This window comes from Cebus imitator, unplaced genomic scaffold (assembly GCF_001604975.1).
Source record: "Cebus imitator isolate Cc_AM_T3 unplaced genomic scaffold, Cebus_imitator-1.0 Scaffold447, whole genome shotgun sequence".
Classification (NCBI taxonomy): domain Eukaryota; kingdom Metazoa; phylum Chordata; class Mammalia; order Primates; family Cebidae; genus Cebus; species Cebus imitator.
In genome coordinates, this window is record NW_016107762.1 from 1,406,412 (window position 1) to 1,431,001 (window position 24,590).

Below are 24,590 nucleotides of genomic sequence, written 5' to 3' on the forward strand. Positions count from 1 at the left end.
CCACCATTTTAGTTTTGATTCCTTTCTTCCTTTTTAGTAACATAACAGTAAAGAGGCCAGTCCAGAGTTTTATGAAAATTGGGGTTATAGCATGTTTTCAAGCTCACAGGTCCTTAAGAGGTTCTGGCTGCTGATATTCTCAGTGGCCCACTTTCCAAAAGGGTCTGGGCTCCCATCTAGAGAACCTGGCCTGCCCTACATTGCTGCAGAGGCTCTGCTGTGTATGTGTCTAGGCTCAGAAAGTGGCAGGAATGAGAAATACAGCGTTGGAAGCAATGAAAGACAAAAGGAATTCATTATGATTTCTACATATTTATTTTATCACATTTCATTTTCAAATTACAACCAATAGTGGGCTAGCTAAACTCTTCATTTCACATGTGTGTGTTAAGTGGAAAATGAGCACCTGTTATTTGTTTTGGGTTTATCACCATTTCTGTTTATTAATAAATATTTGTGAATGTTCAACATGGCTCTTTTAATTCATACAAATAAAGATGTTCTTTTCTTGATTTCATATTTTGGAAATCCAGATCCACAGTTTCTTGAAGCAATGTTCTCTTAGTCATCCTGGCTATTGTGCAGATTACAGTTAAATGAACCAGAACTCTCACCCCCAAAAAGGTGAGGCAGAGATAAAATGATTAATATATGAGGATGTCCCTTACAGGACAGTGTACCACATTACAGTCTCAGAAAGACACAGCAAAAGAAAAATCAAATGGAGTTTCTGAAATTAATTTTTCTGATTCCTCTGTGCTGTCTAATATTTTTGTAGGGTTGGAGGTAGAGATCTGAATGTCTTTGGAGTAACCTCACTACATGGTCAGCAGAAAGATGAGATGTTAATTCTATGTGCCTTCTATCTTAAGGCTTAATAAAACTAACAATAACAGAAACATAAATATTAACTCTTGAAGTTGGCTAACAAAAGTGTTTCAAAAGTCTTATCCCTTCTCCCTGGGCCCCCAACTCCAAAAAGGAAGAAAAAAAATGGTTTGTTTCTTTTCTTTTCTTTTATTTTCTGATTAGGCAACCTGTTTGGTTTTCCTGTCATGCTTAAGGAAGCCCTACCAAGGGCATCATATATATTGATCCAACAACTGTTGAAACAAAATTGGGTTCTTCTTGTGTTGTTTTGTTTTTGTTTTTAACAAACACTAGTTTCCTCTTAGAGAATAGAATAACTATTCTCACTGTACCAAATGGGATTTGAGAGGTATAAGAAAACTAAGAACGTTGTTGAAAGTGTCACATGATGACTCAAAATGACACTGTGGGTAGCATACTGCATATACCCCAATTTGATCAAACTGCAGTTTTTTGTAGCTTTTTACAAAAATCTTAAATACAGGTAAACATGTAAACGCTGTGCTCTCAGAGAGCAAGTACTTAGTCATGTCACATCGTATCCCTTTCGGGGAGACAAATTCAAGTAAAATATTACAGGCCAGTTTCAAAACCATCCGCTGGAAGTACTATCTGGCTGAGGGGCAAACACCACTTTGCACATGTCTGAGTTCTCTTGATGGAGTGGGAATTCACATCCTGATAACAGGCTTTCCTTTCTTCTCTGAGAGACATAACCTCTGCCTGTGGACAGCCTTTCATACTTTTTCTCAAATTGCCTATACAACAAGAGCAACAATAACAAAATTACGCACACAGTTAAGTCACCCTACACCTCTCCAGCCAAGTTACTCAGTGTATACTTGAAGTTTCTGTTTCAAAGCAATTTGAGAAACGATATAAGTGTCAGAGGCTACTCCATGAATGGGTGATTTTCTTCTCGTTTCTTTTTATATTAACAGAAACACTTCAAATGCCTGGGATATGGGGGCCCTGCCAGACATTTTTCTAGAATGAAAGACTAAATTCCTTTCAGCTTTTTGGAAATAATGCTAAGCTTTGCAGGCCATGCTGTATCTCACTCTTCATTCCAGAAGCCCCACCTGGGAGAACTCTCCTTTTGAGTAACAAGCAAGTCCAACGGGATTTAAGCAGAGAATGCCGACAGAGAAACATTCCAAGAGCTCTGGCCCAAGTGAAATGTGGAACCAAACCAATTAGTCATGTGGGTGGGTTGATGGTCGCTGCATTTCAACCATTAGAACGTTGTTGTTTTTTTTTTAAATGCATTTGTGGAGGTTTATTCTAGATATGCGTTAATGTAAGCTAGTGACAGCTTAATAGTTTAAATATAATGCACAATCTTTCATTCTGTGAAAATGAAATCTACTCATATTTTCATTTATATCATTGATGTAATAGATGTATTTTTTAATATGAATCATGAAATGTCAGTAAAATAATGAAGGTACTCAATTCTGGCCTACATATCAAAGGAGATGATGTAAGATGTGGCTTGCTGCTTTAAGTATAGAAATGATCCTTATGGTTAGTGTATGTCAACTACTATGAAAGAAACAGTGCTACTTAGACCCAAAGCATTCTAGCTCTATGTGATGGTACTGTTACAAATAATGGTTACAAAATTCAAATAACACAGCATCAATGGAAATTAGGATCTAGGGCTGAAGAGAATTTTGAAAAGTTACATGGAAATTATATCTTTGTATTTTAAAACACTAAAAATTCTACCAAAAGCATTATTTAAAAAAAAAAATTCAAAATCCCAAACTCTGAAACTTGAGCCAAAACCTAAACAGGGTCAAGTTGCTCTTATACTGAATACTTAAGAACTGTGAATTCATTTTGGCCCTTAAAGATGGTAAATGGATTGCCAGTTGTTTTACTTGAACTCTTCTGTCCAGCAGTTCATTGTGAAGATACCAGGCAGTAAATGTGCATCTGATTTTTTTTAAATGAAACTATGTGGCAACTCCTTTGGTAAATCATAGCCCTTTCCTTCCTTGATAAACTATTTCTGGATTAGAATATGATACTATCTCCAGAATCAAGTGAACTAGTCATTCGATTCTTTTTGGTATCCCAGGAACTGACATTTTTGGAGGAGATGCTTATCAATTATTCTTCTACTCAAAGAAAATTCATCTTTCACTGGGTTTCTACTGTTTCCTTTTAATTCTGAAACTGAACATCCTAAACTGAATGCAAGTTCCTAGTGCACCCAAGATGGTGCTGGAACATGATTTGAACGCTGCATCTTACCTGAATGGAGCTTCATCCTTGTCCATCTGCATGCAAACTAAGAATGGGTACTGAGAAAACTGTACTGTGGAGATAAACTCCAGGCCTGCTTCTGTTTCTGTACTGGTTTCCAGGCCAGCTTTCACAAAAGAGGAGTCCACTGTGATGTCACTAGTTATTACCACAGTCACCCTAAAGATTTGAGAAAAAAAGAAAAAAAACTGTTCATATTATATTTAATGGAGTTGGATCAACCGCTATAATTTTATAGGGTCTGATCTTAGGATGCCAGTGACTGAAAGGAAACACTTAAGAGATTCAGAGGTGACCTAGATGTGCTCAGAGTGCTGCTGGTAACCAGGGCCTGATTAGTCTCAGATATCAGGCAGGGAAGGTTCGCCCTTCCTTCCACTGAGCTCTCCCCTGCTTCCGATTGCAAACGTGGGGAGTGTCTTTAAGGTACTACCTTGTTTTGTTTGGGCATAACAAAGACCAAAATTAAAACATTCTTGGAACCCAGTCCTCTCAGGAGGTCAGAAATACCCAAGTTATATTAAAATGGAGTGAAAACTCACCAAGAAGACAATTGATGTTCACAGTTTTTTGTTAACTACCTCTCTGTTGGCTTCTAGGCAGATATTTTAATTCTATTTCATTACTTTCTTCAAAGAGTCTCTCTAAAGGCATAAGCCCTTGGTTGCCAAGATATTTGAAAAAACATTGTGTTACAAAAAAATAATTCTTACAGTGAGGCATGTATACAGAAGGTCCCAGGAGGAATAAATACGGTGGGTCCTTTAATGATGCTCTAGGTAACCAGATAAGCAGATTGCATTGGCTGGGGAATATGTTCTGGATAATAATGAAGAGGATAAATAATTTCAATAGAAGGCTTACCTCTACTCTAATTGAATTATGGACTTTAAATCAAATTGCGAGAAATTTCCACAATTAAGTTAGAGTTCCGTGCCCATGCTTTTTTGACAGGGGTATTAATTTTTGCTGTGCAAAATAAAATCCCGGCTGCTGTTATGATCAGTATAAAAGTAGATCAGAGGTTGTTTTAATCCCTGAATCACTTAGAGTACTTTCTGATGTCCTATATTCAGCAAAGGCTTAAAAGATATTTTTTCAAATGAACAAGTGGAAATGGAAGATAGATTGGTTACAATATGAATAATGGTATTTTTCTTAAGAATACTAGGTTGGGGAGGGACAACATGGGGAGAAATGCCAGATGTAGGTGACGGGGGGATGGAGGCAGCAAACCACATTGCCATGTGTGTCCCTATGCAACAATCCTGCATGATTTGCACACGTACCCCAGAACCTACAGTACAATTAAAAAAAAAAAGAATACTGTATACTTTTTTAAAAAATCCAAATTACTTTTGTTGTTGCTGTTGATTTCTCTTTGCGAAAAATTCAGTTCGGTTTAATTTGGAGAAACTTCTGTCTAGAACGTACTTTGGAAAGAGGTGAAAGAATGATTGATTATGTGGGAAGCCCTAAGTTACACTGCTAAAACCTTTGATGACCAGTGTCGTTTTTCATTCTGTGGTTCCTTTTAGTAACACTGTGGGTCACACTTCACATTAAATGTGCTACTGTTTGATTGTTCTCAGTTCCTTCATCTGCAGTTCAAAAATGAATCAAAAATTAGATTTTATCACTTTTCTCACTTTTGCCCCAGTGTGTTTTTAAATATTAAAAAAGGCGAAAAAAGTTGCATTTCCATTTCCTTTTTAAAAATTCTGTAACAAACAGAAGACTAATAATTTTCATCTTTACACTGGTTCAAAGACATTGTTTTATGTTCAAAGTAAAACACTTTCATTAAATCTAACAGGTAGATTAGAAAAATTAAAGGAGCTTATTTTATTTAGAAAAAGGAATGCTGATGAAAAGACTTAAAGACTTCTAATGTTTAAAACTTAGTTTCTGCACAGATGAAATTATCTTTTTATTTTTTCCCACTGAAGAGGAAAGTTTGCTTTAAAGTAAAATTTTTTCTCTTGGTGAAACACCAAAAGAAGATGAACCATCTGATTCACAGGGCAACCTGTCTATGTATGTGTTTAAAAGCAGGGAAATTCGTGACTGAGTTGTATTAGGTACTGACATGCTCATAAGAAGCTATGGACAGAATAACTTCCCACGATCACTTCCAACTGTATCATTTAATGATTACAAATAGAAAGCATAGATTTTTAAAAGTCAGAAGGTTAATTCTCAAAACATATCTCTGAAGTTCTCTGCATAGAGTATTATATGTAATTCATAAAAGTATAATGCATAAATGCTTACCTATTTTTCACTCGGGTTTTAGACTCACGATACCACAAGCTAAACTCCATTGCACCTGAAATATCAATAGCTAGACCACCCTGGACCTCTATATTTGCTTTTAGTCCAGATTGTAACTGAAGTTCCTAGAAGGAAAAATAAAAGTAATACATACAATTTAGTTAACCCCCTTTCCAACGGCACATTTGACGACCTGCTGTAGATAATTCCATGTGAGTTGTGTTGATTTTGGAGCCTTTCTCTAGGCTTGAAAACATGCCGTCCTAATCTTGATCACCAGAAGTAGACTCTGTTGATTTGCTAAATTAACTAGGCAATTAAAATACCAGAGTAATGAAGTACCAATTAAGAAGGGTGTTTTCCTTCAATCATTGCTACACTTTGAAAGGAACAATTGTTCTCAAAGTGTGTTCCTTTGAGGAACATCATCAGCATCACCTGGGATGAAATACAGATTATCAGCTCCCCTTCATATCTACTAAATTAGAAACTCTGAGAATGGGGTCTAACAATCTATGTTTCAACAAGCTCTTGTATGATTCTGATGCACCTAAATTTGGAAACTTTTTTTTTTTTTTTTTTTTTTTTTTTTTTTTTTTTTTTTTTTTTTTTAGATGGAGTTTTGCTCTTGTTACCCAGGCTGGAGTGCAATGGCGCAATCTCGGCTCACCGCAACCTCCGCCTCCTGGGTTCAGGCAATTCTCCTGCCTCAGCCTCCTGAGTAGCTGGGATTACAAGCACGCACCACCATGCCCAGCTGATTTTTTGTAGTTTTAGTAGAGACGGGGTTTCACCATGTTGACCAGGATGGTCTCGATCTCTTGACCTCGTGATCCACCCGCCTCGGCCTCCCAAAGTGCTGGGATTACAGGTGTGAGCCACTGCGCCCGGTGGAAACTTTTGAACTAAGGAAAATAAAGGCATCTCCATCAGAAATCTAGCTGTGGTTTTTGCCAAGGAAGTAAGGGGGGGAAGTTTGGACCAGGTGATCTCTTGATGTCCTTCAGCACTACTCTACTTGCTGTGTCAAATAGAGTCAACTGCATCTTAATGGAAAATAAAAGACAAGATTCAAAGTTTATAGTGGAATGTAATTATCTGTTAGTATCTGAGGGCAACTGGTTACAGGACTACCTTCACCCAACCCTGAGTATAACAAAATCCAAGGGTGCTCAAGGCCCTTATATAAAAAGGCATAGTATTTGCATGTAACCTACACCTGTCCTCCCAAACACTTTAAATCATCTCTAGATTACTTATAATATCTATTACAATGTAAATACACTGTAGCTATTATGCTGTGTTTTAAGAATTATATTAATATTTGTTGTTGTGTTGCTATCTTTTATTGTTTGGGGTTTTTTTTCAAACAATTTTTATCTGAGGTTGGTTGAATTTGATGAGGAACCAGCGGTTATAGAGAGGCCAACTGTATACAAGTTCCAGGAATTGCCTACATCCAACTAGAAAAAGAGGGCAAAGCAATTTAAGCCTTAATATCCTGCTGTTTGGCATTTAAAATGACACTGAGCTAATGGTCAAGTTCTACATGAACTCAGTAGCATTTTGCAGAGGGATAATAATTATTTACAAACATAGCCCATCCTGAGCAATTTTGTGGTTGGCTGAAACCCATTGTTTTGTGCTGTTTGCCTGCATTTAGCTTTTAAGTCTTGCAGTTTTTTCATGTACAGTAGTTGAGGTGATGTTAGCAGAAAACTTTTTAGCTGGATTGGAATTGGATTGCCTGGGGACAGCATTGGAAGTGATAATGATTCTGGGAAAAAGACTCAGTATCCTTAATTTTGATATTCCTCCAAAGATCTTAAATTCCTGGCAACCAACAGGATGACTAACTTCTTTATGTAACTGCCCTACTCAGACCAAACAAGCCAAGCATTTGCCAACTATAACTGCCATGATTTCACTTTCTGGAAAGGATTGTGTTGATCTCCCTGAGTTCTCTCCACTTTCCAAAAAGAAGGTAACAGGAAATCCCGGGCCAAGGACTTCCTGGGTTGTACTAAAAAATTATGGTTGTAGCATGAAGCTACTTTCAGTCTGAAGGACACTCTTTGATGGAAGCATGAGATTCTCAGTGCCATGCTCAGGACACATTAGGAGATAGCCCTAATGGCACTTAATGAGATTTGGTATAGAACAAAATATATGGGATGAAGGGTTTGTCTCAGGCATTACGCTAATGTGATGTACACAAACTATTCTGAGGAAACCACGATAGTCATGCTAACTTTTCACCTGTGCCTGTGAACTACAGGACCATAACATGAGAGTTCTGTACGTCCATTGCAAACATGATTGTTCCCAAATGAAAGCTATGGTGTGCCCTACCTGAGAAGTATTCCTTTCTTTGCATCTTTTTCTCTCTCCCTAATTTGAAAATTATAATCTTGGTCATCCATCCAGTCCAGCAGAGGCCTGTGACGAGGATTTTGGCCTTCCCACCAACCATATATAAAGCGGAAGGCAAAATACACTAAGTGCCATAGAAAAGGTCATTTCATGGCTGTTAGATAACATACCTTTTGTGGGGAGAGAGCATTTCCATTGCAAGGTGGGTTATGAGAAATGCCTTCGATTTCTGGGAAAATTCCACTTTTTTACACAAAGGGACAATAGAAGAATGCCTATGTGCAAAGAGGAGTTTTCTTGGATCCCCTTATAAAGATAAACCTCTGATCCCTGTAGAAAAACAAAGCACTCTTTCTTTGTTGAAAGGGACTAAGCCACATGGCGCTAATTTTTAAGCAGCATAAAGTATGTGTAACTAACAGGTTTTGAGCATCTACTGTGTGCCCAAAGCTCTACAAAGCTTTGGTGTCTCATTTAATCCTCACCAATCTTCCATGGTAGGCATTATATTTTAAGATTGAAAGGAAAAACCAGGCTCAGAGGTTACACATGGAGCCCGAATAAATACTCCGACTGTCTCTAGGGTGAAGACTTTTTTTCTTTCTTTCTTTGAGATAAGGTCTTGCTCTGTCACCCAGGCTGGAGTGCAGTGGTGTGATCATGGGTCAAAGCAGCCTCAACTCTTGGGCTTAAGCAATCCTCCCACCCCCACCTCAGCCCCCTGAGTAGCTGGGACTGCAGGCACAGCCCACCATGCCCAGCTAATATTTTTATTTTTTGTAGATCTGGGGTTTCACCATGTTGCCCAGGCTGGTCTCAAACTTCTGAGCTAAAGGGATCCACCTGCCTTGGCCACCCAAAGTGTTGGGATTACAGGTGTGAGCCACTGTACCTGACCTGGGTGAAGACTTTTCTACTAATATTCACGGCTATCACAAACTCATAACTCTCTTTTGCCTCCTGGTACACAAGAAAGCCTGTTCTAAGAAACATTGCAAAAAAAGAGAGCATAGGTTTATGTCCTTGTTTGGCCCAGAGTATATATTTATTTGGATTTTTTCTTATGAACTAGAGGAAAAAGATATTAGAACTTTGTATTTGTAGCAAATGTGACTGCTTTGATCCTCTTGGTCCCACAAGTGTTTCTTATAGCTCAGATGCTGACATTCTGATAACTCATCCTGTTGCATCCATTTAGGGAAATACATTCTTTAGTAGCTAAAGAGGATCCCCTTATTAAACTGACTTAATCAGACATCTTTCTCTGAAGGGTAATCCAATTAGCTGAAGAGAGAAAGTGTGAGCGAGCACAGAGTAATTCCATCTGTCCTGATGGCTGTGATGGGCCACCCACTGCCAACATTTCCTTTAGTGTCAGCACTTGACCTAGGGTGGTATGTGCCTCTGAAGCTAGGTGGCATTACTGGAGTGCTCTGCAGAGCTGGGGGCCTCAGACAGCTCAATTTGTATAATAATCTCAGATCTGCCAAATACTCCAACCTGAGACACAGACATTGGGCTATGTTTAATAGCTAAGGGACAATCTTTCTCACAGAATATGCCTTGCCTTAGCTGCCCTAGCTTAGTGAATAGAAAAACTGTACAAGATAATCTAGATCAGTGATTGGCAAACTATGGCCAGCAGGCAAGTCTGGCCCATTGGCTATTTTTGTAAATATAATTTTATTGGAACACAGCCATACTCATTTGTTAATGTATTGCTGACGGCTGTCTTCACTCTACAGTAACAGAACTGAGTGGCTGCAACAGAGATCATGTGGCCTGCAAAGCTTAAAATATTTACTTTCTACCCTTTACAGAACAAGTTTGCTGACCCAGGTCTAGATTACTCCTCGTGGTTCTACACCCCAATTCAAATCCTCAGGCAGTTCATGGGTAGTGAAGCACATACAGGTAGTGTTGAGCTGTCCTCTGTGTCTTAAAACGTGGACTATTTTTTCAGTATTATGCTGCCTTTTAGATGATTCTTTCATTAAAATTGGAATTGTGTGATGTAAAATTCTGAAATAATTTGACAACTTTTTTTTCATGTGTGACTTGAGGATTAAGGGATACAACAGGTACTGCTGTTTGTCCTTTCTACATTCGTATTGACAGAAACAATTTTGTTCAGACTGTCCATACACCCATTGAAAAACTATGTTCACGAGCTTCCCTTTCAGCTAGAGATAGCTATGTAACACTGTTTTGGTCCATAACCTAGACAGGTTTCCAAAAAAGTTCTTGAAAAAAGAGTCAGACTCTGTGACCTCTTGTCCTTTCCTTCTTTCATCTTGGAAGGAGGAATTGGTGCTGGAAGTGGAGCAACCATCTGATAATCAGAAGGTGACAAGCATGAGGTAAAAAGCCACAGGTAAGAATGGCTGAGCTGAGAGAAGACAGCTTGGATTCTGATGATATCTTAAGGTTTCCATATTAACCCTGGACCACCTACCTCCAAATGTTTGTTACACTATAAAAATCAAACTATTTAGTTAAGCCACTCTAAATTGTTGTTTGTTTGTTTTTGTTATATACAGCCATCCTAAGCTGATATGAGGAACAAGAAAGACAGAAAATTAACACTGTTTAACCTCAAATAATGAAGTTTTGGAGGAGTTTTAATATACTCTAATCTAAAGTATCTTCCAGCCCTTAAAAATCTATGATTTCATAACCAGAACCTAACAAATAAGAATCCTCACATTATCTGGCAAACAACAAAGCTGATAAAATCTTCAGACTATCTGTTCCAGGTGCCTCGCTTTATTAGTAGGAAATTTTGGTTTAAGGCTGTTAAGTAACTGCTCAAGAGCACATAGCAAGGAGGTGATGGAGGCAAAATTCAAACCTAGGCTATTATCCATTCATGTATTAAACCACAAAAGTAAACTTCACAAGTCAATCCTATCATCTGTAAATTTTTATTTCAATCTTCTTATATATTCTCAATATAATAAGTATGATTACACAGTTATCACTTCGATTACCTATAAAATATTTAGCAAATATTTCATTTTTTATATTGCTATGCTTAGTGAGGCAGAAAATAAATCAAACCATTAAAGAAAAATTTTAAGCACCAAACATTCAAACTAAAGGTTATTCAGATTAACTTTCTTCTGTTTTTCAGAAAATCTAATTAGCCTGACCATCTCCATCACACAATATATTGGCCACTTAAATCTTCCTGCACCAAAGATAGTAGTGTCATTTTTTGGTACAGTATTGTGAGATTTAGGGCCACAAAAAATTGAAAACCATTTTGAAGAAGGTGGCTCAAGAGAATGAAAGTAATCCTATACCTTACAAATAAACACACCTTTCTAAGATTTTATAAGCATGAGAATTTTGGGCAAAGAATCTTCATGAAACATGTGGCTGGTGACAGTGGTTGCTTGTGCCTCTACTAATTTGGCAGGGTCAGAATGATGCACTGTATGCATCTTCATCATCACCGTCATTACAAATGTCATCAGTAACTTACAAGGCCACATAGTTCAGCTCCTGCCTTCAGGATAAATATCACCTAAGCCCTCGTGCCGGGAAAGCCAAGTGAGAAGACCATGCTAGCTCTACTCTGCTGTGTCCTAAGTCTTCTTGTTTCTGTTAGCATCAACATTTTCTCTTTGCCTCAAATTAAAGGCACTTTTTAATCATCTAATAAATGAAATTGTAACATATCTACAGTAAAGGAGAAAGGGCAACAATACCAAGAGGGCCAAGTGCTTAGAAAATGAGCTCCAAGACAGGCACGATTTTGTCTTGTATCCTCCAAGAACCAAGCATATTTAAAATGTACCTGGCATATTTTAGGGACTCAATAAATACTCACAGACTGAATGAATTACCTGAGAATGATCTATTATCAGAATAAGTCCTTTCACCACACTGATAGGGTCACCAGATGCTGACAGCATTTTGGACATCAAATCACTATATCCGTTGAAAAAAGTGACAGGTCTGAGCTGAACATCAAAGAGGATGGCTGACATGCCAGCATAGGAGTCAAGGTTCTCCTCCCCCTCGTCAGGGGTGGCTGCAATTAAGGCTTCCAGTCCTTGGGCTTCAATAACCACCTGGAGAAAATCAATATAATGTTCATGACTCAAGCTCCCTGCCTGCTCTGTAAATGATGGTGAAGCTTTTCAGCTGCAGCTAGAGCTCTTCAAGGGGCCAAAACCTCAAATATTTGCAACAGCTAAAAGCAAAAAATAAGGTGTAGACAGAAACCTCTATACCTGAATATAAGGTGTGTTCGTTTTTCATTTAATCTTCACAACTACTCTTTGAGGTGCATATGATTTTACCCATTTTGCAGATGAGGGAAAAAAAGGTCTCAAGTTTACTCAGCTAATAAATGTCAGAGGCAGGACCCATACCCCTTCTGTCTGACCATGAAAACCATTAGCTTTCCATTTTATGATGTCATTCTAAAGACTCTTAATCTTTCTAGGACTGTCATATACAGTGCATCAGCTATCTTGCAGAGCATCTAAAACAAGATGGAAAGGTGTTGACAGAGTCATTCTAAGGCTACTGCTAGGTGAGGACATGGTATTCTCTAAGCCACAATGCACACCATTCCATGTCAAACTTTTCTCCCTAGCCAGAAAAAAAGAAGTCAATCAACACTATGAGGGGTTCACACTCTTATTTCCACCACACACAGGAATCCTACATATTTTCTGTCCTTCATATCCAGTCCTTTAACCCCTGGGTATTTTGCATTTTAAAGTACATACCAGAAAACAGATGGTGATTCCTCAGGACAGAAGAGCATAGTATTCTGACTATAGTACTATCAAAAGGGATAGTAATATAATATTGATATAAAATTGAGTTTGTATAGCATTGGATCATTTTAAAAACCTAAATGACTGTATTTACAAGGTTATAATTTGATGTGCATAAAAACTAAGAAGAAAGCACATGTCATTATTAGAAAGCCTTTATAGACCATCACCTCAATTTGGATAACACTAAAGGAACGGAAGTCAGCCAGGTGTTGAATGCCCACACTCTATTCTTTTCTCTCCTACTAATGTTAGAGAAATATAGATTGACTCTTTAGAGAGTCATATTCTATTATGAAGGGTTTTATTATGGGGAATCAATCTCTTCATAGAAACACCCAGAAAAGGAAAATATATTCTAGAATTAAATACTTGGGGGTGAGAAAAGGCTAAGAAATATATCTGTAAACAAAAATAAAATATTGGTACAATTTCAGTTTTGTGAATATGTGCACCTTTGAAAACAGAAATGGAGATTTGGCATGTCCAATGAATCAAATTACTTAGGTTTCAAGTTCATATTTGAAACTTTCTCTGAGTGACTATAAACCATACAGCCTCTTACACACGAGGGAATCATGGGCAAAATATGACAAAAGCTACCATTAACTTATACATTCTGTAGTGTTACCAACAGTATATATGTTTTATTTTATCTCAGCCTGATTTTCTTGCATACTTTATTAGGCAAAATCCATGAGAAGTGAGTTACCTGGCTGCCGTGAAGACCAGCCTTCCCAATGTACTGAAAGACGTTGAGGTTACTTCTCCTTAGAATGCCAGAACCCGAGTAAAGAATGTCTAGGCTGTAAGTAGACGCCGAATGGGGACTACCTGATGGCACACAATAACTGTAATTTAATAGCAGTTCCAGCAACGCTAAGTTGAGGGGCACAGAAGGAGAACCTCTTTTTGGTGTACATACGTTCTATGTAGCCAGTGTAGGCAGAAGAGGATCCACTCCTGGAGAAACGGTCATAATTGTGAGCGACCATTTCCTTCAGAACTCGACGGACCATTTTGCTGCAACATATGAAAAAAAAAAGCTGCACATTCACTGTAATGACTTTCCCAAGTCAAATTTTGGAAAAACAAATCCTCAGTGGAAAAAAGAGGAAGCCAAATATTCCTCATGCCTCTCCATAAGCCGGAGTGGTGCCAGCTGGCATGGTAGCATCAGGATTAGGGCTAGCCTCTTCATTACTCAGATATTTGAAATTTAGTTTGGTATCAAAATGACAGCAAGGCAATGGTGTCCAGCTTTGTGGTGGCTTAAGTTGACCGGTAGACACATTTCAGGCACGGCAAACACATATTCTTTGATTCGTCATGGTTTTATGGTTAAATAGTGCCTACGTTTAAAGGAAAATCGTACCAAACTGGGGAGGTTGCACAATATTTCTTTAAATATTTTTTCTGCATTCTAGAATAGTCTCTCTCACTAATGACATATAACAGTGCACTTCCAATATTTCTTCTATATATGTTAAGTTTTCAATTATAGAATCAACTCAGTGAAACCCATATAGGAACCATTGTCTTCTCTGGAGTAAGTCTTAATGCTTACCCCATGCCTCTATCTTGTCTAAGTAATTAGTGTTAAGATGTTTTCATTTCTGATTACATAACACTAATTACATAATTAATAGTAACATCACGACAACACAGCAAAACATCAAAATAATCAACTAAAGAAATATGAACCTAGGTCTGAGGTAGAAAATAATGAGGGGAGGGAATGGTATCCTGAGAGGTTTCCCCTCCAATATCGCTAGACAAGCAAAGATGAGGAAGGTCATGACAGCTGTCCTCAATTCAAAGGTTCTTCTTGTGGATGAATGATTAGATGTATTTGGCTTTGCTCCTGGAATAAAACCAGAGCCAACAGGAAGATTTCAGGTTATACAAAGACATAATGGTAAGAGTCTCTGAACAACACTGCACAAGTTCCCTCAAAGATGGCAAAGTGTGAATACCACCTGCTGGGAGATTATAGCCCTACAGAGAGATACCAAGCAAGGGAGCCTTTAGTGTTCCTCCGCACTGTAATGTTTTTTGATTCTGAGACTGACCCATAATGTTGGTGATACCTTCCTCACAATTCATAGGCTGTTCTCTACCCCACTGTCTCCTCTTTCTGGTTCCCTGAAATGCTAGGGCCACAAGATAAAGGCAGCAAGTACACCCAGGATCTCCCCCACAGGGTCTCAAAAAAGCAAAAAAAAAAAAAAAAAAAATAGAGGGAGAAGCTAAATACATTCAACTAGAAATACATGACTGGAGAGAGACTTGTCTTCTTTTTTCACTCGTTCACCTGCTCCCTTCCTCTTTCCTGAATGTCCTGCTCTTATCTCTGTTCCACTCACACCCGTTTCTTATACGTTCCTTCAGACTTCTTAGTCCCTGTTTCTCTTTCTTTCAACCTCTTAATGCTCTCTTTTTTCATTTTCTTTCTTTTTATTTTCTAGCCTCCTGATCTCTATTTTCTTTTTCTATGGTGAATGCTTAAATCTGATCTTTCCTGGGGGTAGCGTTCTATATGTAACTGAGGAAAAATGAAACTTCCTTCTCTGACCCTCTAATTCCAGGGAGAAAGCACCTTGGGGGTTCCACTTTGGATATGGGAGGAGAGACTTGGGAACTAGAAGAAAATTAATTCAGAAAGAGTAACAGAATGATGAAGTCTACTGATTGCACTCTTTAAACTTTGAATCATCCTAAAATGTGGGGCATGCCTAAGATTTTAAACTTGAATGGGAAATTTATTTGATCTGTGATAAATGAGGCTTCAAAAATTCCTAACATTTAAAATGCTACAATGAAAAACCATTTGGTAAGAATTTATGTTGTTTTGTTATACTATTTATTTAAAAAATCCTATTGAAAATATAGTTAGCTTTTATAACATTTAGCAATATACATTTTCCAGGCTGAACAAGACATCCCTAGTAAAAATTATACACAGAGTTCCCACTCATGGACTCATAGAGCCAAAGTGAAGTAGTTTCATCTGGTCCACTAAATAGCCCTCTTACGGGAAATTTGGCACTGTTTGGTTTTATGCAATGTAACCCTGCAGAATTATCATATCATTATTATTAGCTACTTGTGTACCACATGAACACACAAATAAGCTTGAATACACAGAGACACATGTGCAATGTATTATACCTTGCAGGCATTTCAAAACGTAGGATGTCTTGAACAATGGAGAGCATGTATTTATTCATTTCTTGGGGAAGCTCCCCAATAGACAGCAGGATGTTCTTGACGTCCATGTACGATGGATTGTTATTTAAAATAATAGCAGCTGCAGTAGTGCGCACAGTCTTTTCGTGAACTTTATGGTTTTGGTGGTATATTCTGTTCAAGGTCTTCTTCACCTGTTCGTAAGATGTTCAAACTTAGTGCACATCTAGATTTTTAAAATGGATACTTCAGCAGGAAAAGTGAGCGTTCATAAAAATATACATGCGTTACTACATTTTCCAGGTTTCTTTGTGATTTGGTGGGGGACACGTGACTAGTTCTGGCTAATGGGCCATGAACAGAATCTATGTGGGTCACTTCTAGGCTGAGGCCATTAAGAGCTGGTGTGCTTTCTCCATCTTTTTCTTCCATGACTAGTGAACTTCAGGCCACATATTTCCTTATTCACATTAGGCATAGCATGAGAAATAAACTTTTAATAAACTGCTGAGATTTTGAGGGACATTTGTTATTGCAGCATAACCTAGTGTTACCTAACTAATACAAAATTTTAAGGCTACCACATGGCAGTGGGGCTCTGGAGAGAGGTAGTTATCTGAAGTGATGTTTCCTTACAACGAAGTACCTCACAATCTTCCCATTTCTCCCTTTTTTAATTAATAGATTTTTTAAAGAGCAGTTTTAGGTTCACAGCAAAATCGAGTGGAAAGGACAGAGAGTTCCCACACACCTTCTAACCCTACACACATGCAATCGCCCCTTCTAACAACAACCTGCGCCTCAGTGGTACATCTCTTACATTCAATAAACCTACCTGGCACTTCATTATTACCCAAAGTCTGTAGGTTACATTAGGATCCTTTTGTTTTCTAAACAAAATATTAACATCGAAGAAAATGTGCCAAAATAATTGTATTTCATAGACAACAAATAAATTTCATTGATTAGGACGCCTAACAATATGCAATGTGTAAGAATCTATACTAAGCATTTATAAATACTTCTTTAATTCCATTTCCCTTTATTTTTTACTAACTCCCTCAAATCTTGGCTTTGCTCTCAGATACGTAGCTATTAAATAAGTCACCCAAGAACAAACAACTAGGGAAGGACAGAGACAGAGTTTACATGTAGGTCTGTCTTTCTCAAAAGCCTGTACCCCTAACCATTATGATTTGCAGCCACCAACTTCAACACAAAACTGGTGGGAAGGTGCTTAGCTACAAACTGGAAACACCATTCTTGGCAGATGGTTTATCTCAAGATTTATAGACATTCTCTGTCCTAACAAAAGTTTAATTTAGATGGCTTCCTGAAAAATGTAGTTGTAATGACAAACAAAGTTATACTTAAACCAGGATATTTCAGTATTGAAAAATGTAAGAGCATCTTAAAACTTATAAAAGTAAATATACTTCAAAAAAGAATTTTTCCTAAAATAAGAGAATATGCTTCAATATTTATGCTTCAGGATATAGAACGTTACCCTATGAGGATATTTAGAATAGCCTCAAATGCAATTTAAGAGTTATTTTTAAGCAGGAGAGAAGACTATTTGAGGAAAATATAGAATGACTTGAGAGGAATTTGCATTTGACTCATGTTCAGATATGCTTTTTTTCCTTCTGTTCATGTGGCAAATGTTCTTGGAGATTTTACCTCATCAGTTATGAAAGGGAGATCGTATCTCTGGAGAGTAGTGGTAGCGAGGTGGCTGATGTGCTCTTCTCCTGCTTCTGCATACTTCAGAAGAAGTGGGATGCCTTCTGGAAGCAGGGCATTCTTCAGAGCCAGCAGATACATTGTAGTATCCTCTTTTTTCTCCGCTTTTTCAAGTCCTCCTAGGATTAACTTCTTGGCTTCCACTACTGCCTGAAAAATAATATACCTTAGATGTATGCATGACCATACGTTGACGAAGACTTGGAAAAGACTGGATTTATTCTTGGGTCCAAGAAAGCAACCTAAAGTTTTACAAAGTTTTGCATTGGTTGCTTGACTAAGGCACACAATGGAATAAAAACAAACAAGTAAAATCTGATAAAGATATTGTGCTTTTCAAAAAATGCATATACTAATATATTATTAAGAATCAATGAGTATTATCAATAATGGGCATATTTAGTTTTGAACATATTTTGAATATATAAGGCCACTTTAAATTTCATTGTGATTGATTACTCATAACAACTGCTCATTCACTGAATTTCTGAAGCAACAATTAGAACCTTAGTGTCACCATACACCTTTCCTTAAGTAAGAACTTGGGTGAGACGTCTTAGAGCTCGAACACAAGGTCTGGCTCTAAATGTTTTAAAAGTGCTTGTTTGCACTTAATTCCAAATTTAATTAATGCTGCAATACAGTTCAAAAAATATTTAAGTACCTTCTATGAGGTAGGTACTTTGCTAGGTATTTTTCAAATATGTTCTATAATCAGAAAAGGCCTTTTGTCCTAGTCTGAAAAAAACCGGGATTGAGTGTGAATTAATAGTTTAATGGGAAAGCAAATTAGAACATCTGGGTTCTGGTATTACATTTGCCACTACATATGTTTTAGAGGCTTCAGTTTCATGTTTAAAATAAAGATTCTTTGGATGACAGAGTCTAGGCTGAAAATTAAAAAATAAAAATAAAGGTTTTAAGATCTAATTCATCCACAGGATTCATAACCTCTGAAATTAGGCTACGAGCACACACACACACACACACACACACACACACACACACACACACACACACAGAGGGCTGGGAAGAAGGAATGGTATGGTAAGAGTAGAGGAAACTAGTAACAAAAGGCTCCCAATAGAAGATGCTAAACAACACACTTAATCAATCAGATAAGTGACATTTCTCAACTATCCAACTGGCAAAAAATTCAAAAGTTTGCTAACATATTTTGTAGGTGAGACTATGGAAAAATAGGCCTTTTCAGAAATTGCTGATGAAAGCCTAAAATGGTAAAATTCCTATAGAAGATAATGTGACAAAAACCAAAAGAACTGCTTTTTGACCAGCAACTCTATCCCTGAAGCTACATCTCAACAATAGCAAAAATCTGTGCCTAAGATTATTCACTTCAGCATTATTTGCAATAGCAAAATAGTGGAAGCCACTTACATGACCATATATAGGAGATGTTAAATAAAACTTAGTCCATAGACACAATGGAGTACTAGGCAGTTGTCAAAAGGAATGAAAAATATCCTTATGGAGGGAATATTTTCATGATATATTCTTAAGTGGAAAATGTAACATACAAAAAGAGTATGTATAGAATGATATATTTTGTGCAAAAAAGTATGTAAGTGTGTGAACATCTGTTTACTGTTGCAAAAATAAACATAGAGAGAAAAAAAATTTTAAACCAGTGATTTTGTTTACCTAGAGGAAGTAGGTGAGACTGGGGGAAAAGGATAGAGAAGCAAATGAGACCTCTTTGATAATACTTTTAAAACACAGTTTTGCCTTTTAAAGCACATTACTGCTTCACATATTCAAGAAGTAAAATTCAATCAACAGGATAAAAAACTATCAAAATTTAATTTAACCAGAAACAAATGAGGCTAAATGCCCATCAACTTGATAATATGGCTAAACAGAAGAGAGAAAAAAAGAATTATTCTAAGCAACTTTTGAGCATAGAACCTTGTGTACATATGACGAAATATATTCTAAGGACAAAAAGAGCTATAAGAAAGTCTTGATTGGGCACTTATCTAGCTGCCATTCAAACTATCATAGGACAGTAGCTTTCAGGCTAGTAAGTGCTGGAAGGCTATAGAACTACAGAGAATGGCAGGTACCTTTTGGACAGTATACATATAGTGTGCCCAGTAGCTACCTTAAACTTGTGCTTATTTAATAGGATGCATACTTTTCTTTCTTTCCTTTTGTATATCTTTGATTTGGGCAAAAAGTAAATGAGTGTTCCACAGCAGAAAATTCAAAAGAAAAATTGAACTTTTACTACAGTTGTTTTGTAGTAAACTCACTATAGCCAAATCTCATCATCCTCAAAGATGAAAAAAAAAGTTTGCTCAAAAACATTCACAAAATTGAATGCCCGTGATAGCAGATGGTTGCAGCTACCTTCAAGGTAATTTTAAAGCTGTGATGAGAACCAGATTGTCCATTATAATAAGAACTTTGAATATGATCCTTTCTCTGTTTCTTTATGCTACATGACTTTCCTAAGTAACCTCATTCTCTTTCAAGGTTTCAGTCACTCTCTATTTCTGACCCTAACATCTCTCCCGAGCTGCAGGTGAATGTGGATATCTCAACCTGGTGGACAACTGAACCTGGTGTTGGACAACTGAACCTGATGACCCAAAGGATTTCAAACTTTACCTGGCCAAAACAAACTAATAGCTCTGCTCTCCTCCCACCCCCAAGCCAGGCTGTATAAACCTTACTTCAGTGGTTGGCATCACCATACACCTGATATCCTCACCTAAAAGCTTTAGAGTCACCTGGATTCTTATGTCTTTCTAATTTCCCACATATTTTCAGTCACTAAATAAAATGGTCCTTGAGTCTATTTCTTCTCATCACCTGCCCCTACATTAATTCAGACCTTTACTAATTCTTGCCTAGGTTATTGCAAATGCTTCCAGTCAGATCTCACTAACACTAATCTTACTAACACTAATCCAGTAAACAATCAGTCCACACAACATCTTGCTTCTTTCTTAATAAAACGTCTGTCATTCACCTGCCTAAAGACTTCACTGGTCTCTTCCTTCCGTGGAATGAAGGCCACACTCCTTAACTTGTTATTAATAAAGATCCAGCTCACCTCCCATTTCTCTCCCCATCTTTCCTGTGTCTCCACCCTCACTTGTCTGTCCCAGAAACATATATATTTTATGTTTCAGCCCCACAGAATTTCTCACTGTTCCCAAGCATACCAGGCTCATTTTGACTTTGGGCCTTTTCACACATTGTTGTATGACTCCTAGAATGTCCTTCATTCCATACTTTGACCTCTTCACTTAAAAACCTCTTCTAGACTAAATGCAAAAATTGTTATTTTGGTGAAAATGTCTCTAGCACACTCAAACACAAAATGTTGCTGCATCTTCTGTATTGTCTGAACACTTTGTTTATATTAAGTTTATATTTGATATTTGTTTATATTTGATAAACAGAGTAGGAGTTCTTTGAGGATGGTAGAATATTTTATTCATCTTTTTATCTGAGGATTAGCATCATACTTAGCAAAGAGTAGATGCTCATTAAATACTGCTGAATAGACCTTTTGATATGTGGGTTTTACCTAGGCTAAGATATCTAATACACAAATAGCTGAAGTAAATCAGCTACTCAAATAATTACGGAAATTGAAAAATATAAGAAGTCATGTTCCCTAGTATAAAAATAATAAATTTGATTTCTGCCAGAACTTAGTAAGTTAATACTCAAACCTTTTCAATACTACTGTTTTTTAGTGATCTTTTTCATACTTAATGTACATTCTAGTTTTGGTTTGCCTCTTTTGGAACCATTTGGTTTCAAGAACATTTCCCTGTTATTTTTAATAGCAAGCACTAAGTAAGCAAAATAATATATAATGCTGTCTGAAGTAGAAAAAATGCTGACTGGACACTGGCTGTATAACGTAGACAGAAAAAAAGACTGTTTTTTAAAAATATATTTAGCATCATTATTTGCATTATAGAAAGATGAGCTGTCTTAGACATTAATCTATTCCGGTTTTCCATATTTAATTATACTTAAAAGTGTTTTTGCTTTTTTCTTGTTAGTAAGAAAGATGTGAAAATTGATAGTCCACTGAGGTAAGTGGAAAAGCTTTAGGTAAATGAAATTGAAAATAAGATATAAAACTCTCTGTAACTAAATTCCTACTATCAAAACTTGAAACTGCAAACCACACTTACTATAAACAAAGTTCTGCTCTAGGAGATAGCCTTAGAATCTAATATTTTTTTCTGAAACAGGAAGTATATCATACACACCATTTAAAACTGAGTACATAGTGGGCACTCAATAAAGTATATGGGTAGGGAGATTATGGTACTATTCACTTTTTAGCAAGTCTTATATTAAGTATTATCTATGTACCAGGAACTGGTAAGCAAAAATGGAGATTCATTTCTTCGTGGAACTTACATTCTAGTGATATAGAAATATATAATAAACAACTGAATTGTAACGTGTCAGATGTCAAAAATTGCTATGCAAATAAGGTAAGTAGAATAAAGAGAATTAGGAGTGCCAATAGCAGTCAGCATGGTGAGTATCAAATAGGACGATGGTGTAGAATGATGTAATACATGAGATTGGATTTACACTTACTTTGAGTTTGCAGCCTTCATTCTGACACAACTTTCTGACAAGCGCCCCAATGATGATCATAACAGTTTCTCTGATGTCACTGCTCCCAATTGAACCTTTGAACTTACTCTATTAACCAAACAGAGATAAAATAGGTTACCAAGACATTTAAATATTTCCAAGAAACACTTTTAGTTAAATAAAAAAGTAACCGATACATACTTGAGAAGGTATTTTTATGTTTCTAGATTGTAAACTCAAAATTTTGCTTCTGAGACACTTACACTTTTGCTATCTAGCTTTGAACTGAATAGTTAATCTCCTTTTCAGGGATTTTTAAACCTGCGGTATAGGGAATTCTTAACCCTGGGGGTTTATGGATTGGATTCATTGGGTCAGTGAACAACAACAAAAAAAGGGGTTGTAAAATTTTATGTATGAGTAAAAAGGGGATTCATCACTTTTATCAGATTCTCCATGGGTACATTTTCCAAAAAGATTATGAAGTATTCCACTAGACAATAGGTAGACAAGTGCACTTAAAAAGAAAACAATCTTGGACCCAAGAGAAGTCTAATTTTTGTTTTCAACATTAATCTTTAACAGCAGAAGAATTGTATCTCTTCAATGCAAACTTATTAAATATGAGAATTTTTGAAATTAAAACGAATCTTTTAAAATTGATTACTGAAGCATAACCTAGACGTCTCCCTGCTGAAATTCTGTCATATGCTATATAACATGATAGGTGAACATAATCTTTAAATTTCCATTTAGTTTATACTATTTAGTGAAATTGCAAAGAAGGCACTAAGTGAAATAACTTATTGTACCGTTAATAATTAATGGATAGAAAATAACCCAATTTGCATATGAATACTCAGAAGTCTCTAGTTGATAGCCTTCATTCTGTTCTAAGAAACCTTTAATTACTGTTTATATTCTTAAGAAATTTTATAGGAGCTAAAGGTCTTTATTTTCCCAGTGTCTATTTGACTTACAATGAGGGCTCGCAGGAGTTCTTCATTGGGATGAGAGGCAAATCCACAAGCATAGAGAAACCTCTCCTGGAGAATAATGCTACTGTCACTTTTGAAATCCAAAAAGTCCAGAATGGCTTCTAATGAGTCCGAGGTCTGAGCAGACGTGACAGCGTCTACCAGCTGAGGTCTATTTTAAAAAGGCATAATCATGGATATCAATGTTTAGGGTAAAGAACACTTAAAAATCTCTACCACTCACAGACTCTCTATTGGTTTGAGTTTCCTCAAGAAGAAATTTTTTTTAATTTAAACAAATGAAAAAATGATTAAGACTTTCTCAAAAAGACCCCTTCCCATTTTAATTTTCTCCCTTAATGCCTTTCTCTCTCACTTGAACAATGTAGACTCAGAATATACAAACTAATTTTATCATATAAACTAAGCCAAGTATAATTTGAAGATTTGTAAATAAAAATTACATAAATACAATTCTAAATTAAGTTCAAATTCTTTCCTGTATAAGTAATACATAAAAGCTATGGGTCCCAAAATTTATTCTCTTTCTTTAATTAGCTTTGCAAACGCACATATTTCACAAGCGCCTAATTGAACTAAAGTAGCATTGTTTGATGGAAAGATAAAAACTCCTTTTAACCTTATATGCAAGGGGAAAGGCTTTGCTCTGTTTAAAAATAAAAAACATCATGGCATAGTTCTATGTTCAACCACAATGAATATGTGTGAGCAGAATGGAAAATTCTAATTACATAATCTAGTCATCAAAAATTTTTGGTTTTTTGAGCCTGGGAGGGTAACATTTCTGAAAGTAATTGTCATACTAATGAACACATGCATGTAAATATTACATACTACATCTATATAAACACACCAGACATGTGACATGTGCTTAGTAGTTTATACTTTTAAAAAATAATATACTTGTACTATTTTGACCCTAACAAAAACCTAATGAATTAAGCTTAGACTAGAAGACTTAATACTTACTGAGTTTATATTGCGTAAGCACTGTACTAAAAATTTTAGGTGTGTGAGCTCTCTTTAAGCTCTTCAACTGTAAAATACAACTTAAGTAGTATTTACCTCAGGATTGTTAGGAGGATTAAATTATGTTATCTATGTAAAACATTCAGAAGAGTGCTTGACATAAAGTAAGTGATTGATAAATATTAGCTGTTATTAATACTATGCCTCATTTAATCCAGCGAACATCCCTGTCAGTTTAATATTAATATTCCCCTTTACATGCTAGGAAATAGACTCAGATATACCTAGTCATTTGTTCAAGGACACATAGCTGGTAAATAGCATTGCTTGGATTGAAACCTAGGTTTTTCTGACTCTGGAGTCCATGGTTTCTTAATTACATTGGTGTTTCTCAAAGCTTTTTCCATGTAACACTAGTCCTACAAAATGCTTTAAGAAAAGAGATTATCAAGGCCATATATTTTAGAAAATATACAAGAAAACTTATCAGAATATTGTCTGATTA

General features: G+C 36.5%; 1 protein-coding gene across 2 annotated transcripts in view; it reads right to left on the reverse strand.

Annotated features, from left to right (window-relative positions):
• Nucleotides 1-292: 292 nt before the first annotated feature.
• LOC108291182 (microsomal triglyceride transfer protein) overlaps nucleotides 293-24,590 on the reverse strand; it is a 48,694-nt gene continuing 24,396 nt past the window's right edge. For both annotated transcript variants that reach the window (XM_017511369.2, XM_037732382.1), the window contains 10 exons: nucleotides 23,099-23,267; nucleotides 22,119-22,226; nucleotides 17,457-17,669; nucleotides 15,759-15,970; nucleotides 13,513-13,610; nucleotides 13,300-13,421; nucleotides 11,643-11,870; nucleotides 5,419-5,543; nucleotides 3,133-3,303; nucleotides 293-1,628 (listed from right to left, as the gene is read on the reverse strand). In XM_017511369.2, the coding sequence (XP_017366858.1) occupies nucleotides 1,457-1,628; nucleotides 3,133-3,303; nucleotides 5,419-5,543; nucleotides 11,643-11,870; nucleotides 13,300-13,421; nucleotides 13,513-13,610; nucleotides 15,759-15,970; nucleotides 17,457-17,669; nucleotides 22,119-22,226; nucleotides 23,099-23,267 (1,618 nt within the window). In that variant the 3' untranslated portion in view covers nucleotides 293-1,456. The remainder of the gene's footprint in view (nucleotides 1,629-3,132; nucleotides 3,304-5,418; nucleotides 5,544-11,642; nucleotides 11,871-13,299; nucleotides 13,422-13,512; nucleotides 13,611-15,758; nucleotides 15,971-17,456; nucleotides 17,670-22,118; nucleotides 22,227-23,098; nucleotides 23,268-24,590) is intronic.